Source organism: Crinia signifera, chromosome 4, assembly GCF_055691185.1.
Source record: "Crinia signifera chromosome 4, ASM5569118v1, whole genome shotgun sequence".
In the NCBI taxonomy this organism is placed as follows: domain Eukaryota; kingdom Metazoa; phylum Chordata; class Amphibia; order Anura; family Myobatrachidae; genus Crinia; species Crinia signifera.
This window is the reverse complement of record NC_139220.1, coordinates 182,611,831-182,638,204: the sequence shown is the minus strand read 5'-3', so window position 1 is coordinate 182,638,204 and position 26,374 is coordinate 182,611,831. Positions and strand designations below refer to the sequence as shown.

At 44.5% G+C, this 26,374-nt stretch overlaps 1 protein-coding gene across 4 annotated transcripts in view; it reads right to left on the bottom strand.

The window, feature by feature from the left end:
• Positions 1-26,374, bottom strand: part of SEPHS1 (selenophosphate synthetase 1) — a 106,638-nt gene that overhangs the window by 46,725 nt on the left and 33,539 nt on the right. For all 4 annotated transcript variants that reach the window (XM_083183119.1, XM_083183118.1, XM_083183120.1 and 1 more), the window contains exons 3-4: positions 8,358-8,461; positions 6,839-6,946 (exon numbers count right to left, since the gene is read on the bottom strand). In XM_083183119.1, coding sequence (XP_083039245.1) covers positions 6,839-6,946; positions 8,358-8,461 — 212 coding nt within the window. The remainder of the gene's footprint in view (positions 1-6,838; positions 6,947-8,357; positions 8,462-26,374) is intronic.

The following is a 26,374-nucleotide window of genomic DNA, read 5'->3' as shown; positions in this document are numbered from 1 at the left end:
TTTTAACCCTGTAAGTCCGGAGTCCCCTTTGGAGGAAGCGGCAATCCGGACTTGGACTTAGTGTCTATTTAGCAAATAACTTTCTTGATAACATCAGCTGGTTGGCGCCTGTAGTGCAGATTCATCTAAATTCTCTTTCCATGGCTCAATATTGGTAAATAAAAAATTAAAACATACTGTACATTCAGAACATAAAGTGCAACTCAAAATGATCAACTACAAATTGGTACATTAAAAACAAAAAAATGCTAAAACGAGTAGCCTCTACTGAGCCTCTGAAACTCACCAGAAATATGTTCAAATTTATGAGCAACATTTATTGGCAATAAATAACATTCAAGATTAGTTAAGGAATTACTCAGAACATGGTTCATCATCACCTGTGTAATGAAAGATGGAGATCAGCTTTATAAATGGGGGTATTTCATCTTTAGATCTACTTCCAGATCAAAGGTCCTCATACATTACTGAAGCAGTCATGCTATAGAGCCCCTTTTGGCGCATCAGGTCCCGCATGATCCAAAAAAATTAATTTTAGTCGCAATGTAATGTCACTAGGACACCCCGGGACACTGATCGGATTTATTTTATATTTAACACTTGTAATGGAGTTTTAATCAGTATATTAATAGCTACAATGCAGCTTTTGTGGCGTTTTGCCCATGACAAATACTAATTTGCATATGGATATATAAAAGTGTAGTATGCAAGTGCATTTCATTACGACGCATTTTTAAGTAAAAAGATGCAAATAAGACACAATATGGATGCTGCAGTAGCACGAGACCAGGTGGTTCACTCATATCAGGTGTCCGGTCATTGAGCTTGTTGTATGAGGACACATCGGTAATGAGTCTGGAAAAATATCATTTGAAAGATTTGCATTTATTTAGAAACCTTAAAATTTAAGAGAGTTTTGTGGCAATAATGAGGTACTCTTTACCTAGAACGGCGCCCATCGCGACCATCGAATGCACTAAAAAACGGGTGCGATGCGATGCCCGCGATTTCCCATAGGGATCAATGTTAAAAGTGAGATTGGACGCGATTTTAGTGTTCAATGCCTCAATGCCCGCAATTTTTACATAGGAAACAATGTTAAATGGGCCACAGAGCCCTAATAGTCCCCCTGAAGTCTTAAATGGCCCCCATAATTTTTAACGCCACCCCACGATCAACGTGAACCTGAAGCGTGGCGAGCGCAGCGAGCCCGCGAGGGGCGGCGGTACGCGTCCTCCGACCTTTTCATACCCCCACTATCCACGTTGGCGTGGAGTTGAGAATAGAATAGTGTGGCGAGCGCAGCGAGCCACCGAGCCCGAAGCGTGGCGAGCGCAGCGTGGCGAGCACAGCGAGCCCCGCGAGGGGACGCGGATACCTTCACAGGTAAACGCGTCCATTCGCGGGCTTCACAGGTATCTGCGTCCCCTCGCCACGCTTCGTGCACGGTGGCTCGCTGCGCTCGCCACACTATTCTATTCTTAACTCCACGCCGACGTGGATAGTGGGGGTATGAAAAGGTCGGAGGACGCGTACCGCCGCCCCTCGCGGGCTCGCTGCGCTCGCCACGCTTCGGGTTCACGTTGATCGTGGGGTGGCGTTAAAAATTGGGGGGGCCATTTAAGACTTCAGGGGGACTATTAGGGCTCTGTGGCCCATTTAACATTGTTTCCTATGTAAAAATCGTGGGCATTGAGGCATTTAACACTAAAATCGCGTCCAATCTAACTTTTAACATTGATCCCTATGGGAAAATCGCAGGCATCGCGTCGCACCCGTTTTTTATGTGCATGCGATGGCCGCGATGCCCGCGATTTTTTACCCCCGACGCCCGCGATGCCAATCGCGGGCGCCGTTCTAGGTAAAGAGTACCAAATAAATCAAACTTTTTTGGTAATGTAATCACTTTTACTGTTGTATATTTTCATCTAACCATATCATAGAGAGATAATTATGTATGGCTGTTAAATGGTCTCATTACCATTATATTAACCCAGATATTGCGTTATTATGTGATACTTGAATCGAACACCTACATTTTCATTGCTTTATATGTAAGTGAATGAAAGCCTACCCATAATATTGTTTTCATTCAGTAAACACTGGTAGTTTCTTTTAGTACTAGATCACAAATCAAAATGATTATCCTCAATTAGCAATATAGAGCATTTAAGTGATGCAATAATGGTAACATCTTGACTTTTAATGTTTTAGGCTCTATGTTCATATTTACAGCAGTATGGATGGTGTAATGGTTAGCATTACTGCCTCACAGCACTAAGGTCATGGGTTCGATTCCCACCATGGCCCTAACTGTGCAGAGTTTTTATATTCTACCCGTACTTGCGTGGGTTTCCACAGGGTACTCCTGTTTCCAAGTTATCACAGAGTGGGGGGCGCAGGAAATGAGCCGCTTTATCAAGAGCTGCTGTGTACTAAAAAATGGGTTGTCAGACCCACAAAAGATAAACAGAAATGGATGGGAGGTGTACACAGGACCCCCCACTAAACGGGAATACATAAAGGACATCTCGGAAGGCATCCTCAGGAACGGATCTCACCCCTTTCTCCATAAAATACGGTACCGTATGGACTGACCCACTTATTTCTCCATTCCCTCCAAGAAGCTTCCAATTCACCCATTGCCATTCATTGTGGTTATCTTTGTTTACCTAATTTGTATTGCTTTTTAGAAATCTTGTCTATTGTCTATTAATAAATTGTAATTATTTGAATATCATTGGCACCCACTTATTATATTAACTTAACTGTAACATATATATTTAATTAGTAGCGCAGTGTACACCTCCCATCCATTTCTGTACTCCTGTTTCCACCCACAATCCCAAAAAATATACTGGTAGGTTAATTGGCTCCCAGCAAATTAACCCTAGAATGTCTGTGTGTGCATGTACATGTGGTAGGGAATATAGATTATAAGCTCCACTGGGGCAGGGACCGATGTGAATGTTCAAATATTCACTGTAAAGCGCTGCGGAATATGTGTGCGCTATATAAGAAACTGTTAATAAATAAAATAATAAAATATTTCCATGTAAGTTCCCAGATACAACTTGCTCTCAATGTCAAGTGGATATGTACACAATTTGCTCCCTTAAAAGATACTTTTTCAAAAATCAATGACAGGCTGGTATATTGGATTCTTTACTCCTAACATCCCTGCATAGTGATTTTATCTGCTGTAACAAAATCCTGCTGGTAAATTGGATAGTGAAAAACTTACATCTGTAATTGTTTAGTCTGTATTTGGGCAGGAAAGGACATTGTATTGGGTGTGTGGGGGGGGGGGGTGTATTGGACTTTCCCTATTCACACTTAGCAGGAAACCTTTTGCTGTGGATGGATCTATCAATTAAGGCCAAGACACAGGTCTGAGATACCTCTATTAAATCTGAACGGCTGTTTGCCGTGTGTGGCTGTGTTGTGTGTAGTGTAAAGTGTGCAGAAATATTAATAAGAATACTGGAGATAAACAGGAGAGGATAGGAGGACTTCCATCTACCTTCTAATGTCACCCAAACAGACTGCTATCAACATACAACAGTGAGCTAAGGACTTCACCACCTCCAACACATACTAAATGCACAGCCTGGACAGCCCTCACTGAGCTCCCTGCCTGCAGGTTTCTAAGACCTACGCTCATAGCCAGTACCTTCCCTCTACACCTGCTTCTCACACTACATACCCTAACTCTGTACTTATCCTTTCTGAACTACACTGTTGTACCAGAGCCATGGTTCCTCAATCCTGTGATATACCTATTCACTCTGCATGCTTTCTGCCCCCTAGCAGGGTGTGTTGTGGCATGGGCCACAGTGCAGGGCTTCTAGTGGTCAAATGTGCAGGTGGAGGGAGGGGGGGGGGGAGAGGAGGAGGAAGATGACTACTTTGTCCATTCTCTCCCCCTGCTGCCTCATTTCCTGACCCTCCCTGCCATGCTCACTTCTTGCCTTCAGGTCTCCGTACCTGCACCTCATGTCACCAGTCTGTCTCCCCCTCCTTGTAGATTGTAAGCTCCTTAGAGCAGGGTCCTCTTCCCTCCTGTTCTCACAGCACCCTTCTTGCATTTCAACTACAGCTCTCTTACTCACCTACAATCTATACCTGCATCTCTTCTCACTCACGTCCCTATATCTCAGCTGTATTGCGTACTAAGAATTGTGCTGTTAATTGTGCTCTGTTTTTGATATTCTGTTATTTCTAGTTCTGTTTACCCTGTACTCTTCTATTGTGTTCTATATGTACGGCGCTGCGTACCACTTGTGGTGCCTTATAAATAAAAATATAATAATAATAATAAGGCGAAGAATACACTGAAACAGCTTTATATAAATATATAGAAAAATAAAAAAACAAAACAATAATAGCTGGGTACACAATAGACAATATTTTGAACGATTGCGCAGATTCTGCCAGCTGGAACGACTAAACCATTCAAATAATCCAGTGTGTACTTGCTATTCTGCGTGCTCACATGCTTCCTCAACGACATCCTCCTTCCTTCCTATATGTAGGACAATATCGCTAGCTAGGGCCATGCTGTGGAAAACAGGTTACTTGTTTCCTAGCAGGGCGCCCACTAAGCTATTTGCTTAGTGGGCTATTCTGCGTAGTGAAATCGTATCGCATCGCATGGCTTTTTGTGCAATGCGATCTCAGTAGTTAATTTTTTCACTGCATCCTGAGTGAAATCGCATCGCAGATGAGATCAGAGGAGATGAGATCTCAGTAGTTCATATGGTAAAACACCTAAAACAGCACCACTCTTCATGTCACCCCGAAGCGTGGCGAGCACAGTGGAACGCATCCTCCGGCCTTTTCATAACCCCCATTATCCACGTCAGCGTGGAGTTGATTTTATAAAGTGTGGTGAGCGCAGCGAGCCACCGAGCCCGAAGCGTAGTGAGCGTACGCGGATTACTTTACATGTATTCCGCGGGGCTCGCCACACTATATAAAATCAACTCCACGCCGACCTGGATAGTGGGGGTATGAAAAGGTCGGAGGATGCGTTCCCCCGCCCCTCGTGGGGCTCGCCACGCTTCGGGGTGACGTGGAGAGTGGTGCTGTTTTACCATATGAACTACTGAGATCTCATCTCATCTCACATCTCACGCCACAAAAAAGGGCCATGCAATGCGATTTCAGGGTGCAGTGAATAAATTAACAAAAATTAACTACTGAGCGTACGTAGGAAATCTGGGTGCCCTGCTAGGAAACAAGTACCGAAAGCAGCATTGCTGCCACCAGGGGTTAAGGTTGCTGCCAGCACTGGCAGGTGTGTATGCACCTTCTGATGCCTGTTCTCGTTGGCTGCGATGTTGCGGAGTAGAGACATTGCCTAGTGTGCACCCACCTTACGTTAAGGTCACTGTTTAAACATGCATACTTAAGAGGCCTCAGGTAGTCAGGCTGGTTAGCGCTTCTTAAAAAGTCACATGAGTGCCAGTGCGTTTTCAGCTACCATAGAGACTAGTATTTGTCTAGCCCTGCCCTAAAATAGTAGGGCCAGCTTGCAAAGACATTATTACTTAAAGTCATGAAACATTTTATTTTATTACTTTAGAACAGTCTTGGAAGTATAAATTTGTCTGATGTAGTGTTAGGTGCAAATATAGCTACTGGAATGTAAAAGAGGAGTATAAAAAAAAAAAAGCTACATGCGAAACATTTCAATTGCACAACCTGATTTTGAGCATAGTGTAATCTAGAGTACCTGTAGGATGTAAACGCATGTAGTATTTGCCCCATGTACTCTTTGTAGATAGTGGGTGAAATTTAATAGGATGAGAGATTCAGAAATTGAGAGATTTTGGTAAGAAAGCTGCAGGGTTTTTTTAAGCAGCAATCATTTACACTGCAAATTCAAACTAGTGTAAATGATTGCCGTTTTTAAAAAAACCCTGGAGATTTCTTACCAAATCTCTCACTTTCGGAATCTCTCATCCTATTAAATTTCCCCCATAGTGTTTTAAAATATAAATGCATTAGTAGATATATTACAGAAGTGGGTAAGAAAGGAAAAAAACACTACGATAAATGAAGTGTAAAAAAGTTAGGATCATCTATACCAGACAGATTTAACATACTACTCATATGGCTAGCTGAGGTGCTATGCTTTTCTGAAGCTGCCTCGCTTTCAATTGTTCTTATTTTTTTTTTTAAACAACAGTATCAAATGTGCAGATTGAAACAACTAGAATTGTCTGCTTATTGCAACAGAAAACGGAAACATTTGCATTCAATTTTAAATGTGAGGTCCAGGAGACCATGTTGACACATGATACAATTGAAACCTGATCCATTCGCCCCAGATTGATGTGGTTCACTGAAAAGTTATAGTAGAAAAGAGTATAGGGCCATACACACAGGGCAATTTCATCCACAATTCTAAGCGATCTGACTAGCTCGCTTAGAAATGGAGCACTGATCACTCCATGTGTACGTTCTTTAGGAATAGAATGTGCCGTCCCGTGCGACGATATCGCTCACAGGGAAGGCCAGTGCTTGCACTGGCATTCCTGCTGATCACAATAAGCACACAGCATTGTCAGGCGCATTGTGGGGGTACCGCGATGTGTGCTGAGCAATCGTGCTTAAGCCCGTCCCTCAGGAGCAGCCATTAAGGGAAGATTCACATGAGGATTTAACAGATGCCTTACAAGTGGTGTGGACCTCCCCTATTCACCATAGCTAACTATGGTGATTATAAAGATTATTTTTGTTCCTGTATTAAAATAAAACTATATCAAGTGGATATCCACTGTGAACTGTGCTTAATCCGCTTAGTACTGTTTCACAAATGTAAATCACCTACCCGATCAGTCAGTTTATTACTGACACCAAGGAGCATCAGCATGTTGTCACATTCAGTTACACCCATTGCATACAGGTCACTTAATACATTTGCACAGGCTATCCTTCCCTAGAAAAGAAAGAAAATAATATTACACATAGTGGTTCAGACATGCAGCAGTTATATGAACAATACCGATAGAGTTTTTATTATCAAAATATCATCCTATATGGGTTGCAAGCTTAAATAGTAACCAAAACATTAAAAAAATACAAAGAGTATGGGCAGTATTCAATGAGAATACTGACGACGTGCAGCGAATCCTGTTTAGGATTCGCTGCACATTCGCCACTGCTCGCTGCGTTCCGGAGCCTCGCCGACTCCAGTATTCAACGAGTCAGGGGCTCGCTGCCCCTGACTGGCGAATTTTAACTCCTGCGGCGATGCCGCAGGGAGCCCGAGGACGGCGGCAGGCAGGGAGATGGAAGTCTCCCTGCCTGCCCCAGAACGTATGTGGGGGGGAGGTGGGCTCCCCGGGTGCCAGGCAGCACAGGCTGCCCCCCGGGGGTGCCAGCAGGGGACCGGGTATATTCACTACACCCGATCATGCATATGTAATGATCGGGTGCAATGAATATATGAATATCTAATGAGCGGCTCGGCTCCAGCCCCCTGCTGGCTGGTCGGTGTAAAAAAAAAAAAAAAAATATATATATATATATATATATATATATATATATATATATATATATATATATATATATATATATATATATTTTTTTTATTATTATTATTTTTTTAAATATATATTCATGTGCTTACAGCACATGAATAAAAATAGCATGCCCCTCCTCAGAATAAAATTCCTGATTTTTTGACACCAAATGTAAAAAACAAAACACTTTATTTTAAAAGTTCACATTCCACTTCACCATAAAAAGATAGCGATTGCTACTCGGTGAATCATGGCGAAAAAAACCTTGAAATGTATTCGCCATCTGGTCATTGAATAGGGTGATTCATCATTTTAGTCAAAAATTCGCCTTACAGCAAAAAAAAAATTGCCATAAAAACATGGCGAATCAGCCTCATTGAATACCGCCCTATGTATGTATGTATGTGTGTATGTGTTGTTTCTTTCCTGTCCTATGGGAATGTTGGGGGAGAAGCTTGATGCTAGGCAGATTTAGCACCTCTTATCTGATTTACCTCCCTATATATTTGTTGTGTGTATGATTTACTGCATTGGTTCAGCTTACTTAAATGAAAACCACAAGCAACAAGAATGTGGAATAATAATACCAGGGATTCTCTTACAATAGGCTTTGTAGTCTGTTAAAAAAAAAAAAAAAAACATTTGGTTTAAACCAGCCAACCCTGATTAGGAGCATTGCTCTACATTATAATGGGCATTTAATACATTTCCTGTCTCCCACATTTGCAAATATGAATATAGTCCATCAATTCATAATTTGCCACAGTAAGGACACGGTCGCTGAATATTCTCAGTAGGAACACAGCCATTTTTATTGCTACTTACCATCATATAAGGGTCATCTACAATGGGATAAATGTAGTCTGTAGTTTGAACTAGAGAAAGGCCACCATGTCTTAAGGGAATAACGCATGTGTCCATACCAATACCTATGTGGAAAAAATATAAAAAAAAAATATATATATGATAAGCACTGTAACCATAGGGCAAATACCCATCAGCAAAAAAGACAAAATGTCCATACTACGAAGTCTTAGGAGTATGAAATCTACCTTTTCTTTATTTACGGACAAATAAAAACAATGGAGGCAGCTTTAAAAGATTAGAAAATAAAACCAGATATGAACTCAAAAACAGAGGGGTGCTTGCATTGGCAAGTGCATACACAATTGCTGTTGCAGACAGCAATGGAGGACATCGATAACAACCCATATCTTTAACGATATAGTGCATACAAATTAGACTGTATGCACGGAAATATCATGAACGATCGTCGTTATTGTGCATATCATTAAATATGGCATACTGTGTACACACATTAAGGTGTGTGCCATCTTAGCCGCTCAGGCCACTCCCTTCTATAATAAATGTGTTTTTCTGGCATGAACAGGTGGTTAGTAGGGAGGGCAAATATTGAGCTTTAATAAAATCCCTTAAAACCAAAAGTAATTGGTACGCTGTGCCAATAATGTGGGATCAAATGCACCGAAATCCCGGAACCAGCAACCCGGCAATCTGACCGGAGTTAAAAGAAGGGTTTAACCCAGGTCAGATCTGGGTTGCTGGGCAGTATAAATGGACAACCCTGGTAACCAGTGTGAACTGATAACCCGACGCACCGCCTTCCCCTCCCAATGAGGTCAGAGACCGGGCTTATTGCCGGGTCGCTGTGGGAACTTTACCACGCAAATGCCGGGTTGCTCCAGGGACAGCCCGTGTCCAAATCTGGCATTTGTGATGTGAAAGGGGTAATAGGTTCTGAAAGGGAGAAAACAGATAATCTCTACCATACAGCATTGTATAGGTCCATAGGTGAATCATAGTAAACCAACAGCAAATCTGTAAGAATAATACACTAACGACCCATTAATACATTTAAATACCATAACATTTATTAATTACCTTTAAAATAGGGCAGCAAAATATTAAGATACCCATGTGAACGAAGTGTAAGTGAATTAAAATATTAGCCACTGTAATTGGCTATACCTACTCAATAATATGGTTTGACAAATCACAGTTTACATTGAATATTAATGTCTGTTCGATGTCCTAAGCAAATGCATTAATAAGGGGAGAATATATGGTTGTGCTTAGCCATAAATAATCCTGCATTACTGTATAATAAAAATTGCACTTGGCCTCCTACAAAAGGATAGCCCTTCTTAACCCTTTGAGTGCCAACATGTGTGAGGTGTGCAAAACATCCACTAAAAATGTTATGCTGGGTACATACCAGGATGACTAGGGCCCGATCCCCTCAATCTAGATCCAATTCCGACCAATTGGATGTAGATTGTGTGGTGATTGGGCCCTTTTCTGTCCTGGTGTGGACCAATATCGATCCGATGTGCGGTCCCGCGGGTCGGTCGGTCGTTATTGAGATCCTACCTGCTGCAGGTAGGATCTCAATGACGACCATACAGCCGGGTGCGGGTCGCCATCGGATCGGACCCGCTCATGGTGCACATCGTGAGCGGGTCGGGCCCCCCCGTGTCACCGTGAGCGGGTCGGACGAGACACTGACGACCCGCTCACGATGTGCATCGTGAGCGGGTCGCCCTGGTGTGTACCCTACATTAGCGTTCTTCAAAAATCGCTTGCCAATTTTCACACTTTTGACAAATTCACTTGGGTTAACAGTCTTTGCGCATTAATTCCCCAAATATCCTTCAGGTGAGCTGAGCATCACATATATTGCTAATAGGCCCCTGGTCTGCTGATTACCAAACTTAGCATGTAATGTCTGACTTAATGTATATTAATAATAGATACAATTCAGAAGGCATTTGAATGATGATCACTGAAACGGTGGCTCAGCTGTAGACGGACATGAGAGGTTATTCAGGTCGATTCGCAAGGCGATTCGATTGCACCAAACCCCGAATTGTCGCCACCCATTTGCAAGGCAAATTCGCACACAGAGCCTAAAATCTATTAAAATCCGTAAAATCCATTTGCAGCCCGCTGGGATCGGCCCCCATCATTCGATGGTCGTCAACCATCGAAAGATGGCAAAGGCTCATGTACATGTAAGGTTGCCCCAGAGCATCCATGGGAACATCCATGAAAAGCTGGGCGTTACCTTATGGTAATGGGTGAGCCAGCTGCCCCACGCCCCTCTCTGCCCAGCAAATAATCTGTTCACGTGGAAGCACACTACAAGCGCAATCAAAAAAAAATAGTTCCCTGTGCAAAGGAGCGGCTATTGCGAATGGACCTGAATAAGGTCCATGGTTAGGTAGGTGTCAGTGGATTCAGTGATAGAGGTGGAGGACACCAATCATTACCCTGTAGGTGGCTAGTGTGGATCTGAGGAGCGACTGCTCCCTTGGCCAGTTGTATGTTCCCTGTTCCAGAGTCAGCTCCTCTGACAGCCTGGCCATTATCTAACCTGAAGGAAAAAAAAGACTAAAAATTTAGTTAATCAGGAAGTCCTTCAAAATGAAAGTTAAAATGCATGGAATTACTTGAAATGCCATAGCAAAGCAAAATGTAATTAACTATTATTGCTATAAGCTTTTTTGGAAATGCATTCTTAATGATATTGAGTCAATCCAAGAAGGTGTGAGATTACAGATTGTTTTATGAAACTCACAGATGATTGCGTGCACCCCAGAATTCTTCAATCAATATAAAAATGCCTATTTGTGAGTTATGGCCCAGCAGAGAGGCGGGCAGGGCGGAGCTGGGCTGACTTCCTTAAAAAAGGGCAGTGTGGCCAGTCCTCTTGGAAGCAGTCCATCCAGCCCCGTCCTGATTACCAGCTGCGGGTGAACGCGCTGGCCTGGCTTCCCTGTGTTACCTTGCAACCCCCGAGCAAGGGAAGTAACGGGCGCCGCTGTGTACTGGTGTCCTCGGTTCCCGGGCAACCGCAGAAGCCTCCGGCGGAAGGCGCACCCGGCCGCTCTGTCTCCCAGCGTCCCTTGTGTCTGAGCGACTGGCCCAGGAGACGCTGGTACAGAGGGAAGGAGACACTGGGCGCTGCTGCAGCCCCGGGACCTGCGCCTGAAAAACCTCTTTGATCAGGAGTTTTGTCGCCTCCCAGGGTAGGTTGGTTTATGCGCAGGCACTATATTGGTACAGGTACCATTCTAAAGACAACCACAAAAGCAGCTTCAAGTCAACAACAATAAGGGCCTAGACCAGACCCTGCAAAAAAAAAAAAGCCCCATCCCATTATCCCTACTCCAAACAACAGTTGGCATAATGCAGTCAGACAGACAAACAACATTCTATTTGCGTTTTTCAGCCACTTGGCCATGGAAAGCCATTCCATTAAGCTCCTGACAGTTCAATATGGGCAAAAGAACACAGGCACTGGACAGAGGAAGACTGGGAAAAAGGGTTATGGACAGACGAATCGAAGTTTGAGGTGTTTGGATCACACAGAAGAACATTTGTGAGAAGATGCTAGAAGAGTGCCAGATGCCATCTGTCAAGCATGGTGGAGTTAATGTGATGGTCTGGGGAGGCTTTGGTGCTGGTAAAATGGGAGATTTGTAGAAGGTAAAAGGGATTTTGATTAAGGAAGGCTATCACTCGGAGGTAACATGTTACATTATTTTATTAAAAGCTGTAACACTGAGGGGCGTGGTCACAGCAACATGTAGGTGAGGAGGATGTCCCGGCTCTCCTGCACCTGAATGGTTCCACCGCTTCACCGCGTCCTCTACCTCATCTCCCTGCCGGTCTGAGTGAGCTGAATGGCGGCATATGTGTGTGCCGTTTGAGTCACCCCAATACCCACCTTCCGCCTGTTGAGTGCTTTCTCCGGCGTCCTGGCCGTGCTTCCAATCCTTAAGGGGTCTGCAGACCACGAGCTAATGGGACAGCGTCGATATCAGCTGCAGGAGATGCTCGCCGCCTGAACTTCTCGGCAGCTGTGTGTGCCGCCCTCTCTTGTAGTGGCTGGCTGCTGGAGTCTAGAGTGGGAAGACGGCAGTCCAGTACACGTCTCCATATACCCGCCCGCTATATCCTTCCCGTGCTCCATCTGCAGTGTGCTGTCTGGTCGCACCAGGGAGTCGGAGAACAGGGAGAGAAATCTGCAGCTCTGCACACCCGCCCGCCGTATCCCACCTGCATTTCATTTACAGCCCCAGTGATCGGGGGTGTCGATTTGCAACTGCCCGTTTACCTGGGCTCACTATTCTGTGGAAGGGGACTGGTCCTCCTGCCCCCCTACATTCCTGCTCTCCTGTGGACCGGGATTGAGCGGGTGCGGGTGTTTGGGCTGTCCCAGCTATATGAAAGCCAGGGGTTAAAACCCCCTACATATGCTGAAAATCCCCTGCTGAATTTAAAAAAGGAGCAAATGGATTAACCCAATCGGCTGTCTACTGTGAGAAAAAAATAATTATATATATATATATATATATAAAAAAGGCTGACTGTATTCTTGTTGGGGTTTTCCTATTCTGATAAAGTGAACATTATCCCCTTGCTGGGGTATTCTCTATCAGCTTCTATTTTTGCTCTGCCCCTGGGGGCTAAAGTGTGTGGGTGCATTGAGGAGTATCAAGGTATATTGTACAACAGCTCTTTAACATACTCCCAATTATGGGGTAAACAGGTCAAAATACAGCTGCGGCTCGTTTGGAGAAATATGCTAGGTCCCAGAACCAGACTGCAAATAATTCACAGGCCAGTACTCCCCACACTCAGTGGTGTAGCTAGGTGCCACAGTGCCCGGAGCAAGGGCATGTCTCGCGCCCCCCCCCCCACCCCCCTCCCCCCAGATTTGTAGTACAAGTTGAGTATCCCGTATCCAAAATGCTCGGGACCAGGAGAATTTTGGATAACGGATTATTCCGTATTTCGGAATATTTTAATATTTCAATTATGTATTTTGAAGTATCTTGCATGTATGCTGTATAAACACATAAAATACACACAAATATATTTTATTACCACATAAAATACACACAAATATATTTTATTTGTTCAAAAAACAAGGTTTCAAAACATGAAACAAAATTTGTGTACTATCTCAGATATTGAATTTGAATGCCAAGCAATAATTTTCTTGCACATATATAATGGCAGTTACATATCATGTCCCCAGTGATGCTGTTACAAATGTCCCCAGTGAGTTCTTAGCAAAAAAAATATTTTTTTTTCACTTTCTGGAATGTATGGTTTTCGGGAATAATTCGGATAACGGATACTCGGATACGGGATACTCAACCTGTAGTCTCTTGTGCAGCGAAAATGGGGCGTGGCTTAACATTATACCTCAAACCGTAATGCCCATTGCACATCTTGGCGAACTTTGTAATACCCATTACACATAAAGCCACATGCCATAATGCCAATTACACATAAGGCCACACATGATGCCCATTACATACTATATAACAAACTGTAATGTCCATTACACATTTGTCACATAAGTGCCACTTCCCTAGATGCTCATTGCTAGGAGCTTTCACTGTGCATGCGCCAGCTAGGGATGCCGGTGCCAGGGATGCGGTGCCATGACGTGACCGCCACATCCCTGGCACCCGCATCCCAAACCAGCGCATGCTCAGTGAGAGCGCTCGCCCAGGTTTTTGCTGAACGAAGGACTCCATATGCCCATACAGAGCACACTAATCAGGAATACCAAAGACACGGGACTTTGTAAAAACCGGACCGGACTAAACCCCGGACTGCCGGAAAGGACATCAAAATCTGCAGCCCAGAGCTTGTAGGGTCCGGTCCGTGTCCTGTCCGGGGGGTGTCTTGTCCTGGGGGGTCCCTGTGATAGCTATCACCAGGGACATGGGGAAGGGGAGATTACAGCCTCCCCGGGTGGTCCGGACCGTCCGTTTTTTGCTACATGCCCGGACCATACAGGGAGGCTTTATTCTACCCCCCCTCCTCTACCTGGTGACAGGTGTGACAGGCAGCCCCCCCGGACAGGACACCCCCCGGACCGGAGGCTACAAGCTACAAAATGCAGAGTTTGATGTCCGGTCCGGCGGTCCGGAGGTTTTGTGTTGGTCCGGTTTTCACCCATACCCCAAAGACACCAAGAAAGCCAACCTTCAGCTGTAGGATGGCCGCGAAAAGAGATGGCAGTGGCTAGCACACCACCAAGTGCATACAGGAGGCTGACAGCAAGAAGAACACCCAGTATTAGGTTACTGCGCCAATTGTGTTCAGGAGATGGGGGACCTCGGGACTCCAAGAATAATATTATTCCAAAGGATTGGACAACCTGGCTACATATAGGGTTTCTAGCACATAATGGAGGGTGTCTGGCCAGCAGTAAAGATTACCTTGTGCACAAGCAATGTCTTCCAGTGTGCAGTGTAATAAAGCAGTTCCCCAGATAATGCAGGAGACAGCCAGACAGGAAGAGCAGGGGTTCCCAGTGTGAGGACACAGGCTGTATCATTACATTCACCCCACTAAGGATAGAGGTGATCTTGCTCCAGCTCAGCACTGTGTGTCCCCTGCCCGAGGGAGGCAGAGATGCGGAGCCACTCACAGGGGCACCGGAGAAGAAGAGGCTGCAGCGCAGGCTGGAGGCTGCAGGAATCTGCGCCGATGGAGCCCTCCAAGATTGCGCCGCCGAGAGGCAGGGCAGAAGGAGAAACAGGCTGCACACCCCACCCATCGCTCCACACCTCCCGCCGGCCAGGCCACGCCCCCTCGCCGGGTTTTTATGGCGGTACAGGGGTACTGATGACGGGCACAGCGGGCGAGCAGGGCGGGGGAGCCGGCGGCAGAGTGCATGGCTCCGGCGCCAGGTGACATACCTGCGCCCGGAGCGTGTGCTCCGCCGGCGCCGCCCTAGCTACGCCTCTGCCCACACTACTCCACCAAAGGGCTCAACTGAATCACGGGCCCCCGACGTTACATTACAAAAGGTCCTGGAGGCAGTTAGCACCTGCGAACTCCGTCTGATGGAGCAGATAAATAAAGTTCAATCAGACATTACGCTGCTCAGGAATGATGCCTAAAAATTCAGGAAAGAATTACTGAAACAGAATCTCGGATTTCTACAGTCGAGGACATAGTTATTCCATTGCAGTCTCAGGTTAAAACGCTGTCTGGGCAAATGGCCGACATGCGTCATAAAATGAAAAGATATTGAGGGGAGACTCCACCGCAATAACGTTCGGTTTGTGGGGTTTGAAGAAAGGGTGGAAGGCGGTGTTCCAGAAAAATTCCTGGAGGACTGGCTAATACAGTCATTTGGGAAAGATGCTTTCTCTTCTCAATTCACCATAGAAAGAGCCCACCGTGTTCCCACCCGCCCTCTCCCTCCCGGGGGTCCCTCTCACACGATAATTGCAAAAATTTTGCACTTTAAAGACCGCAACACTATTCTTCGCTTAGCTCGGGAAAGGAAAGACTTTGGATACAATGGTAAAAAGATCTCAGCCTTCCCGGACTTTCCGATGGAGATTCAGCGTGAGAGAGCTAAATTTAGAGACATTAAGTCCAGGCTCAGAGAGGTCAATTTAAAGTACTCAATGTTATACCCCGCCAAATTGAGGGTTGAGGCGGATGGGATAATTAATTTTTTTCTCCCCAGGTGATGCGGCCAGTTGGCTTGATAGTTCTTATCCGGGCAGGAAACAAATGTCCTCTTAGGATGGCTTGATGGCCGGGTCAAAGGAGGGGGGCGACATGATACTGAGTGATGTTTTGATTAACCATTGGGTCTGCTGTTTCTTTTTTCTTTCTATGTCCAGCTGGCGGGGGGGGGATCATCCTGGAATAATGGTGCCGGAGAGACGGTCATGTATTGGTGGCCATTAAAACTTTAGCCCTGTAAGGGATATATTCGGGGGGGAAGGTATGCCTAGGGTTATAGGTTATACAGGGAGGGGGAGGGGGGAGGGGGGGGTAAGTATGTATGTGTGAGTGTGTGCAAGATGTTCCATCAAATGTAATGTTACAACTAAGAGTTCCCAGTGAGATCAATGGAAAGAGTAGGCAAGCATGGTTAATTTCCAGAGGTCTCAACAATAAACTAAAAAGATCTCTGGTGTTGAATCATTGTAAAAATCTTGAAGCAGACATTATGGGCGAAATGTAATAGGTTGCGATTTTTGGACGAGTTCCAAACTCGCCAGAAATCGCACCTTTAAAAAATCAAGTTTTTTGCCGCGAATTCGCATATGTAATGAGATGCGAATTAGCGGCAAAAAATGTGATTTGCCGCGATTTCGGGCGATTTTCAGTCATGAAAATGTGCGCATTTTTCAGTCATGAAAATGTGCGCATTTTCATATATGCGATTTTGGGTAAAAAAAATAAAATAAAATAAAAGGGTGTGGGGTCCCCCCCTCCTGAGCATAACCAGCCCCGGGCTCAAAGAGCCGGTGCTGGTATCAAAAATTAAAGGAACAATCAAGTTGGGGTTCCCTGGATTTTATAAAACCAGCACCAGGCTCAAGGGCCGGTCCTGGTTCCCAAAATATGGGGGACAAAATGACTGGGGGGTCCCCCGTATTTCAAGAACCAGCACCGGGCCCAACCAGCCAGCAGGGTAATGCCACAGCCGGGGGGAGACTTTTTATACAAGTCCCCCCGGCCAAAGCATTCAGCCCTCTGACCGGTCAGCATGGGCAGGGGCCCTGGGGGAGTGGGGACCCCCCCAAAGAAGGGGTCCCCCCCTCCAGAACTTACCTGCCCATGCTGAAGACCGGGGCTGTCCTCGATGCCCCTGGGCTGTGGGCATCGAGCTGATTAATGGTGTAAAAAAATAGATAAAATCCTATTGTGTATTGCTGTGGAACTATGAGTCCCAGCAAGCCTGCACCACATGCAGGGACTTGGAGAACCACAAGTCCCAGCATGTGGGGCAATGAAGGGCCCGCTGGGACTAGTAGTCCCACAGTACTACAAATAGTTAAATAAAAACACACACACACACACACAGACAGTACAACTTTAATACACACCAAGCCCATTCATCCAATACTCACCTATGTTGACACGAAGCTTCGGTCCCCTTGTCCAGTAGAATCCAGAGGGGAGGCTGTGGAGAGAAATCATACTCACCACAGACGTCTTCAGCGCTTCCCCGGGAGCCCTGCAGCATTTTTCCCACGATCACCGTCCTCCGGTCTTCTGTTTACATCTGGGGCTCCGCCCCCCCGACCGTGACTTAGGCCCGCCCATCAGCCAATCATGACCCGGCATGCTGGTTTTCAAGGACGATTGGTTGATGGGCGGGCCTAAGTCCTGGTCGGGGGGCGGAGCCCCAGATGTAAACAGAAGACCGGAGGACGGTGATCGTGGGAAAAATGCTGCAGGGCTCCCGGGGAAGCGCTGAAGACGTCTTTTGGTAAGGTCCCATATGCGACTTTAGAACTCGCATCCTATTACATATGCGAGTTCTATAGTTTACAATGGGAAAACATCTGGATGCGATTTTCAGTGTGACTGAAAAGCGCATCTTTAAAATGTGCGCATTCGCGGGAAAAAAATGCGATTTTTCCCGCGACTCGCACCATATTACATGTGCGATTTTTAGAAAAAATGCGATTTTGGCCGATTTTAACCAAAAATCGCAAAAGTCTAAAAATCGCACCCTATTACATTTCGCCCTATATGTCTACAGGAGACACATATGAACAGAGACCGGCTGGGATCTCTTAAACGTCCTTGGGTAAGCCAAGCTTTCCATGCCCCTTTCTCCTCCCTGGCTAGAGGGGTTTCCATTTTGATCAAAAAAAAAAAAAAAAAAAAAAAATCGGTAAATTTTGTTTCCCAGACAGTAAAGATCGATCAAGGGGGCAGATTCATCTTTATGAACTGCAGTGTAAATCACAGTCGAATATGTCTAATGGTGGTCTATATCCCTCCCTCCTTTTCCTATGAGATATTAAAAGCAGCTGTTGAATTTGCAGCAACTTACCCCAAAAGCCAGGTGATCTGCTTGGGGGATTTCAACCAGATATTTTCACTTCAGCTAGATAGGTGGAGTAAAAAAGGAAAAAAAAAAAAAAGGTGGCGGAGATGGGAAGGGATTTGCTAATTTTATAGAGGATTTTCAAGGATAGATTTTATTTTGGTGTCAGAAAAAATATTAAATATGGTCACTCAAATTGAATATAAGGCGCGTGGCATATCGGACCATTCCCCACTGTTAATGCAGCTAAATCTAGAGGCTCCACTTGGGTTCAGAAGCTGGAAATTACAGCCATTTTGGCTTCCCCAGCTACCTCAGGATGAAATGGAGGGTGAAATGGCCGAGTTCTTTGATCTTAATTAAAAATCAGCTTTTATGTATGGGATACTGCCAAAGCATATATATGCGAGGGTTGTTTATATAAAAAATTATAATAAAAAAAAGGTACTTGTGTATTTTGGCGGCGCCCATCGCATCGCATACCATAACGCATACGATGGTATGCGTTGCGACGCGATATTGTACGATAGTGCACGATGGCATACAATTTTGAAATTGTATGCCATTGTACATGGCATACAATGCGATGCGATTAAACATTGTATAAGCACCCTAATGGGTGCTTATACAATGTTAAGCACCCAAATTGGTGCTTACAATGTTAAATGCACCCCCACGCCACCCCCCCACTATAAACGTGAACCCGAAGCGTGGCGAGCGCAGCGAGCCCGCGAGGGGCGGCGGTACGCGTCCTACGACCTTTTCATACCCCCACTATCCACGTCGGCGTGGAGTTGAGAATAGAATAGTGTGGCGAGCGCAGCGAGCCACCGAGCCCGAAGCGTGGCGAGCGCAGCGAGCCCCGCGAGGGGACGCGGATACCTGTGAAGCCCGCGAAGGGACGCGTTTACCTGTGAAGGTATCCGCGTGCGCTCGCCAAACTTCGGGCTCGGTGGCTCGCTGCGCTCGCCACACTATTCTCAACTCCACGCCGACGTGGATAGTGGGGGTATGAAAAGGTCGTAGGACGCGTACCGCCGCCCCTCGCCGGCTCGCTGCGCTCGCCACGCTTCGGGTTCACGTTTATAGTGGGGGGGGGTGGCATGGGGGTGCATTTAACATTGTAAGCACCCATTTGGGTGCTCAAAAGCACCCTTTAGGGTGCTTATACGATTTTTGGTCGTATAGGGGGTCAAAATCGCGTCGCATCGCATCGTATGCCATCGGGTGCATGGCATGCGATGCGATCTGATCGTCGTACGACGGACATCGGGGGCGCTGCCAAAATACACAAGTACCAAAAAAAAAATCGCTTTCCTCAAGAAGGAACATCGGAAGAAAGCAATGGAGTTAGAGGATAGTATGATGAAAAAGGAACTAACGTACTTAACTTCAGGTGAGGAATCAGAAAAAAAAGATTGGCACAGGGCTAAGGTGAATTGGGTAGAACACTTGCAGGATGTGAAAGGCGGAGACTCCTGGCCAGTTCACATCAATACTATGCCCATGGGGACAAAGCTGGTAAATTCTTAGCATACCTGTTAAAACAGGATAGACCTGCTAATCTTATATCAACGATAGTGCTAGGGTCAGGTGAAATAGTGACCTCCACACCAGCTATAGTAGAAGAGTTCTATAACTTCTTCAAGGAACTTTATCAATCCAAATTGAAAGTTGGGGAGGAAGATATAAAGTGATATTTGAGGGCAATAAATCCTCCTAAATTATCGGGTGAAGCCCAAGCTCTCCTTGATGCCCCTATTACCCTGGAAGAAGTAGAAAATGTAATTAGCTCACTCTAGATGGAGAAGGCCCGGGTCTAAATGGCCTTCCAGGGGAAGTATATAAAAAAGTACAGGAGTATTCTGGCCCCCAGGTTAGTGACATTATTTCACGACATGATGGAGGAGGGTGTTCTACCCCATCTATGTCTGAGGCTTCAATCGTGGTCATCTTGAAAAATGGGAAAGATCCCACCTTGGTGGATTCATATAGACCAATTTCGCTACTTCAAACTGATGTTTAAATATTCGCCAAAGTTTTGGTGATTAGACTGGGGAAAGTGATTCAGGAAATAGTTCACCCTGACCAAACAGGGTTTGTTAGCGGGAAATCCACTTTGATAAATATTCGGAGGGTCTTCTCATTTATTCAGTGGTCCTCTGTGAATGGCACTAAGGCGGCAATCGCCTCATTTGATGCTAATAAAGCATTTGATTCCGAAGAATGGGAATACCTTTGGGCCACCCTACGGGAATTTGGGCTTGGGCTGGGATTTGTAAAGAACCTTGGCATGCTTTATAAAAATCCCATGGCTCGGATGTCCATAAATGGATATAGATCTGCTTCATTTCCATTATATAGAGGAACCAATCAGGGTTGCCCTCTCTCCCCTTTTATTTTTGCGGTAGCCATGGAACCCCTTGCCTGCTTATTGAGAACAAGGCTGGGTGGTCCCGACAAGAGGGAAACTATATCTCATCACTTAATTTCCCTGTATGCTGACGATCTCCTGGTTGGCCTATCCAATCCGGTATCAATGGTAACTGATATAATCAACTAGTTTGGGGGCTTTTCAGGGCTTACAGTAAATTGGGATAAATCTCATCTCCTGAGGCTAGGTGGGGATTCCAGGGAGGAAACAGGATCCCAGTCCTCAATAATTAGATCGGACAGATTTAAATATCTGGGATCTAGATTTCTGGACTGGCAAGTGATTATGTCCAGGATAATATCACCTCCATGATTAAAGAATTGAAGATTAAGGCCCTTATTCTAGTTCACACTTAGAGGCAAATTCCTTCTTAGATGGACAAAACCATGTGCACTGCAGGTGGGGCAGATGAAACATGTGCAGAGAGAATTAGATTTGGGTGAGTTATTTTGTTTCTGTGCAGGGTAAATACGAACTGCTTTATTTTTACATGGCAATATAGATCTTGCTTTGAAGTAAAACCCCACCCAAATCTAACTCTCTCTGCACAAGTAACATCTGCCCCACCTGCAGTGCACATGGTTTTGTCCATCTAAGAAGGATTTTATCAGAAAGAGTTAACTAAAATAACCCCCTAAGTGTAGAAGCTGGTCTAAACTTCCTCTTTCCCTTATAGGCTGAATTAATCTGATCAAAATGGTAATTCTTCCGAAATTTTTATACATACGCCAACAGTCCCCCATTCATATAAAGGATGAAATATTCAGGTTAGTTAACAGTGTTATTACCGCCTTCATTTGGGGCAATAAACGTTCTAGAGTAAAATTAACCGCGTTGTGGAGGGGTCGAGAAAGTTGAGGACTGGCCCTACCTAACTTTAAAATGTATTACTTGGCGGCCCAAGGGGTCCATTTGTGTGCATGGGTTAACGAGGGGGAGGCCTCTATTGAATTGTGGAGGCTTGCGGCTGCTGCTAAGACAGGTCTTACTCCTCTGCAAATAGTATTAACAAATAAAAGTAATCTGGCCTTTCCACCCATTATGAAGCAAGCTATCAGGGTGTGGCACGGGATTAATAAAATAAGCGAATATGTGGGCATTGATCCAGATACAGCTATATTCTCTCTGCAGTCTCTGTCACAAATTAAGAAACATCAAGGCGAGAAAATCTGGGCACACTATGGGATAAGCTCTCTGGGACAATTGTATTTAGACCAAATACTAAAGCCCTGCTCAGCTACAGAGAGAATATAATATCCAGAGTACTATGTTTTATTGATTCCTGCAGTTAAGATGTGCCCTGGTCGAATACAGCAGGGTAGGAAGGGGTTTCTTGGTGGAATCTCTGATTAAGATGTTCATCAGGAAACTATCTCCCGGGAAACGGTTATCTAAGGTATATAAATATATGACTTCTATAGGATCTGATGACGTTCTACCGCAACTTCAGGCTAAATGGGCCATGGATGACCCTGCCCTTGATGAAGATAGATGGAAAAAGGCCCTTGCGATGCCGGGGGGGGGGGGGGTGCCACCAGTTCCATAGGCATACAGCAGGTCCAATTCAACATACTCCACAGAACGTACTTAACCCCTGTAAGATTGAAAAAATTAGCTGGGGAGGGTTATGCCCTAGCGGTGGGGAGCAGGACGGCACCTTCTGGCATTTGCTGTGGGAGTATAGACCAGTGCGAAAATTTTGGGTAGAAGTTATTGGGGTGATGAGGAATATAGGTATCCAGGCGGAGGCATTCACGGGGTTAAATATGATCTTGGGTATATGGAATGACGAAGCAGTTCAGCACGGGCTGAGATCGATAGCAGTAATTCTCACAGCCCTCGCTAAGGTAATAGTGGCTTGCCACTGGATGGCCCAGAAGGGTCCCGAAATCAAGGAATGGATTAATTTGGTTAATATCACTTATGTGCACGAGAAGTATGTATATGCCTCTAGGGGCCGAATGTTGTATCTCAGTATAGTTTTTCTCAGTATAAAAAGAAATTATAGGGCACTGTATTCTACTTTTCTATTTTTTGGTGTCCCTAGGCACAAAGGAATGATTATTGTTAATGTAATCGGTTTCAATCACATTTTTGTTTGTTTTTTCACTATGCACTTCACAAACTGTATTTTATTTATTATTATTACTTTTTCTTTGTTTAGGTACAACTACCTCGAGGCCCTAAATAGTCTTGTTACTCAAAAAAAAAAAGGCGTGGTTTGAATCAAAATACTTTTTACTTGCATTTTGGAATAGAATGTATTGTTTGTATTGGTTACAATGATCCCTCTGACAATGTGGATAATATTTTTAACTTCTCCTGAAATTATATTTAACGCAGGGTTGACAGAAATAGTCCACCTTGCTTTAAATTTGGGCACTCCGGGCTAGAGCCAGTTGGCAGCTGGATATTTAAATTACATCTAAATTGTATGGACTTGCTCCTGTGCTGCCCGGGGTTAAGATTTGCAAGTCTCTCTCCTGAATAAGGTCACAACTTCTGATAAACTGGCAGCTAAAATACATGAACTATGTTCCCCACTTGAGGGTAATTTGGAATATCAAATCCAGGGGGGGAATACCTAGCAGCAGGAGCCTTGCAAATGATGAGAGTGGGGGCACGGTTGAGTTGATTTTATATAGTGTGGCGAGCGCAGCGAGCCACCGAGCCCAAAGCGTGGCGAGCCTCGCGAGGGGACACGGATTATTTTACACGTATTCCGCGTCCCCTCGCCACGCTTCGGGCTCGTATTCCGCGTCCGCTCGCCACACTATCTAAAAACAACTCCAAGCCGACGTGGATAGTGGGGGTATGTAAAGGTCGGAGGCTGCGTATCGCCGCCGCTCGCCACGCTTTGGGTTGGTGTTGATAGTGGGGGTGGCGTTGACAATGAGGGTGCATTTTACAATGTAAGCAGCCATCAGGGTGCTTGTACAATTAAAAATCGCATCGCATGCCATTTGCTGGCATGCAATGCTATGCGATATTTCATTGTACAAGCACTCCTGTAAATTTAACGGGATTATCGCATCGCACACCACTAAATACGGTATGCGATGGGCGCCGTGCTAGGAAACAAGTACCGCTTTTCTAAATAAAGACTCAATTAAAAAAAGGAAGGTTATCACTCCTTTGTGCAACACATGCCATACCCTGTAGACAAAGCTTGATTGGAGCCAATTTCTTTCTCCAACAGGACCCAAAGCACACCTCCAAATTATGCAATAACTATTTAAGAAAGAAGCAGGCAGCTGGTATTCTGTCTGTAATGGAGTGGCCAGCACAGTAGCCAGATCTCAACCCCATTGAGCTGCTGTGGGAGCAGCTTGACCATATGGTACGCAAGAAGTGCCCATTAAGCCAATCCAACTTGTGGGAGGTGCTTCAGGAAGCGCGGGGTCAAATTTCTTCAGATTACCTCAACAAATTAACAGCTAGTATGCCAAAGGTCTGCAATGCTGTAATTGCTGCAAATGGATCATTCTTTGACAAAAGCAAAGTTTGAAGGACAAAATTATTATTTATAACCTTGCTAATGTCTTGTCTATATGTTTTATTCATTTGCAACTAATTTGATAAATAAAAGTCAGTTTTAATGTAAAAAACACAAAATTGTCTGGGTGACCCCAAACTTTTGAACAGTAGTGTATGTAGATAGACAACACTTGTGAGTTATGCAAATGGTATGGACTAGCGAGCTAAAATTTCCAAATAATTAAGTCCGATGACTAGTTGTATTTGAACAAACTCATATAATGAACCCCTTCAACAAATAAGAATTTTGACATTTCAGTTTAGGATTAAGTTTCCTGCTTATTCCTTGGAATTTGGTTTGTAACAGATAAATAGTGGGCATGTCATGTGCTAGCTTTTTGAATTGCAAGCTCAATATGAATATATTAACTAGGTTTTTATAATTCACTTTTTTCTTGGAACATGAAGTAAACTTGTGTGGACAAGCAGTTATTTCCTTTTCAATAGTGTGAATGTAACAATTTCAACAATCATGATCTAGCACAATTCAGGGTTCACAGAAATATAGGGAACAATTCAATAGATTGTCATATCCCCTGCTGGACGCATACACATATGAGAGCCCAACAAAGCAATTTAATTGTTTCTTTGTTTGGGTACCCATTAGTATTGGTACTCCCACATGCAATGGGTAGGGTGCCTAAACCAGACGTCACACACGTTTCAGGTGGCTGTAAGATTAAATGTGTCTCACAAGGCCAATGGGTGCGAGAACAGAGCAACAATATATAGTTCTCTGTCGGACGCATCCGTGCATACGTTTTTTCCCTTCTCTTTTTTTTGTTTGTTCTTTTCTGACTTTATAAAAAAAAAAAAATTAATAATCTTTCACAGATAATGACATATATTTGTATTATAATTTACAAATTAGCCAATTTAAGAGGGAACAATTACATTTCTTAAACTTAAAGCGGTACAAAAATGTAGAACTGGATCACAAATAATACGTAGAATAATCATGCAACATAAATATATGGTATGGATCAGCTAACCATATTTTATCTTTTGCATGATGAAATATAACACACCTAACAGATCAACAAACTACCAGGCCTACTATCCATGCCTATGGCCAATAAAGCCAAAACCGTATACAAATCTTTCATTAAATGGGCATTATAAAGTTGTCCTCTGAACAAAATGATCACAAGTAGTAAAGAAAAAATCCGAGCACATTTAATTTTGGTTTAGAGCAAACAGGCTAGTATGTCCACATAAATACCAAGCAGGTCTTTATACAGCAGCCAAATGAAGGTTCTTACAGTATACCTTTGTCTCTGAGCATATGTACTTGTTGTATACAGATGAACAGGTTCTGTAATCCGCATCAGATTGCTTTAACCTCTTGGCATGAAGCCACAAATATCCTGTTTCTTTGTCAGATTGCTTTTACAGGTAATCTTTACTTTGTTTGCACCACTGTGCAAATACCTCAGAGAAAAGGTCTGAGCAGCACAAAGTCCCTGCATAGACAGATGGTTCATCCATGTGATCTCTGCAGAGAAAGCCAAACATGGCAAAATTGAAAGAAACAAAAAAGGAAGACCAACAGGAGTAAAACAAAACATATCCCCCACGATACCTTTAAGCATCCATACACTTGTCCAATCCACACTTCAGACACAAATTTCCCTTATACTTCATCGACAGCTACCTGGAAGTCCTCACATCCCGATCTGGTACTTGATGTGTCATTTTTTTATTTTTGTTTTAACATGCAATAAAAATCGATTTATTGCATGTAAAAAAGACTCACTAGGAGCTGCTGAGGAAGTTAAAGGGAAAAGCGGATGCTAATAAGCTTCCGCGATGTGCAGCTGGTGGGCCAGAAAGTTAAACCTCTGGATACAAGGATGGGCATGAGACAGTGCTTCGGATAGGATCAGGTGACAAACCCCTGGGATTTTCACTTGTCATCCGATTTCTCGACCCAAAATTGGAATTCCAACTGTTAAATGCCCGACTTCCAGGGACTATTCTAACTTGTGGGGTTCCACAAGCCCCATAGAGGGA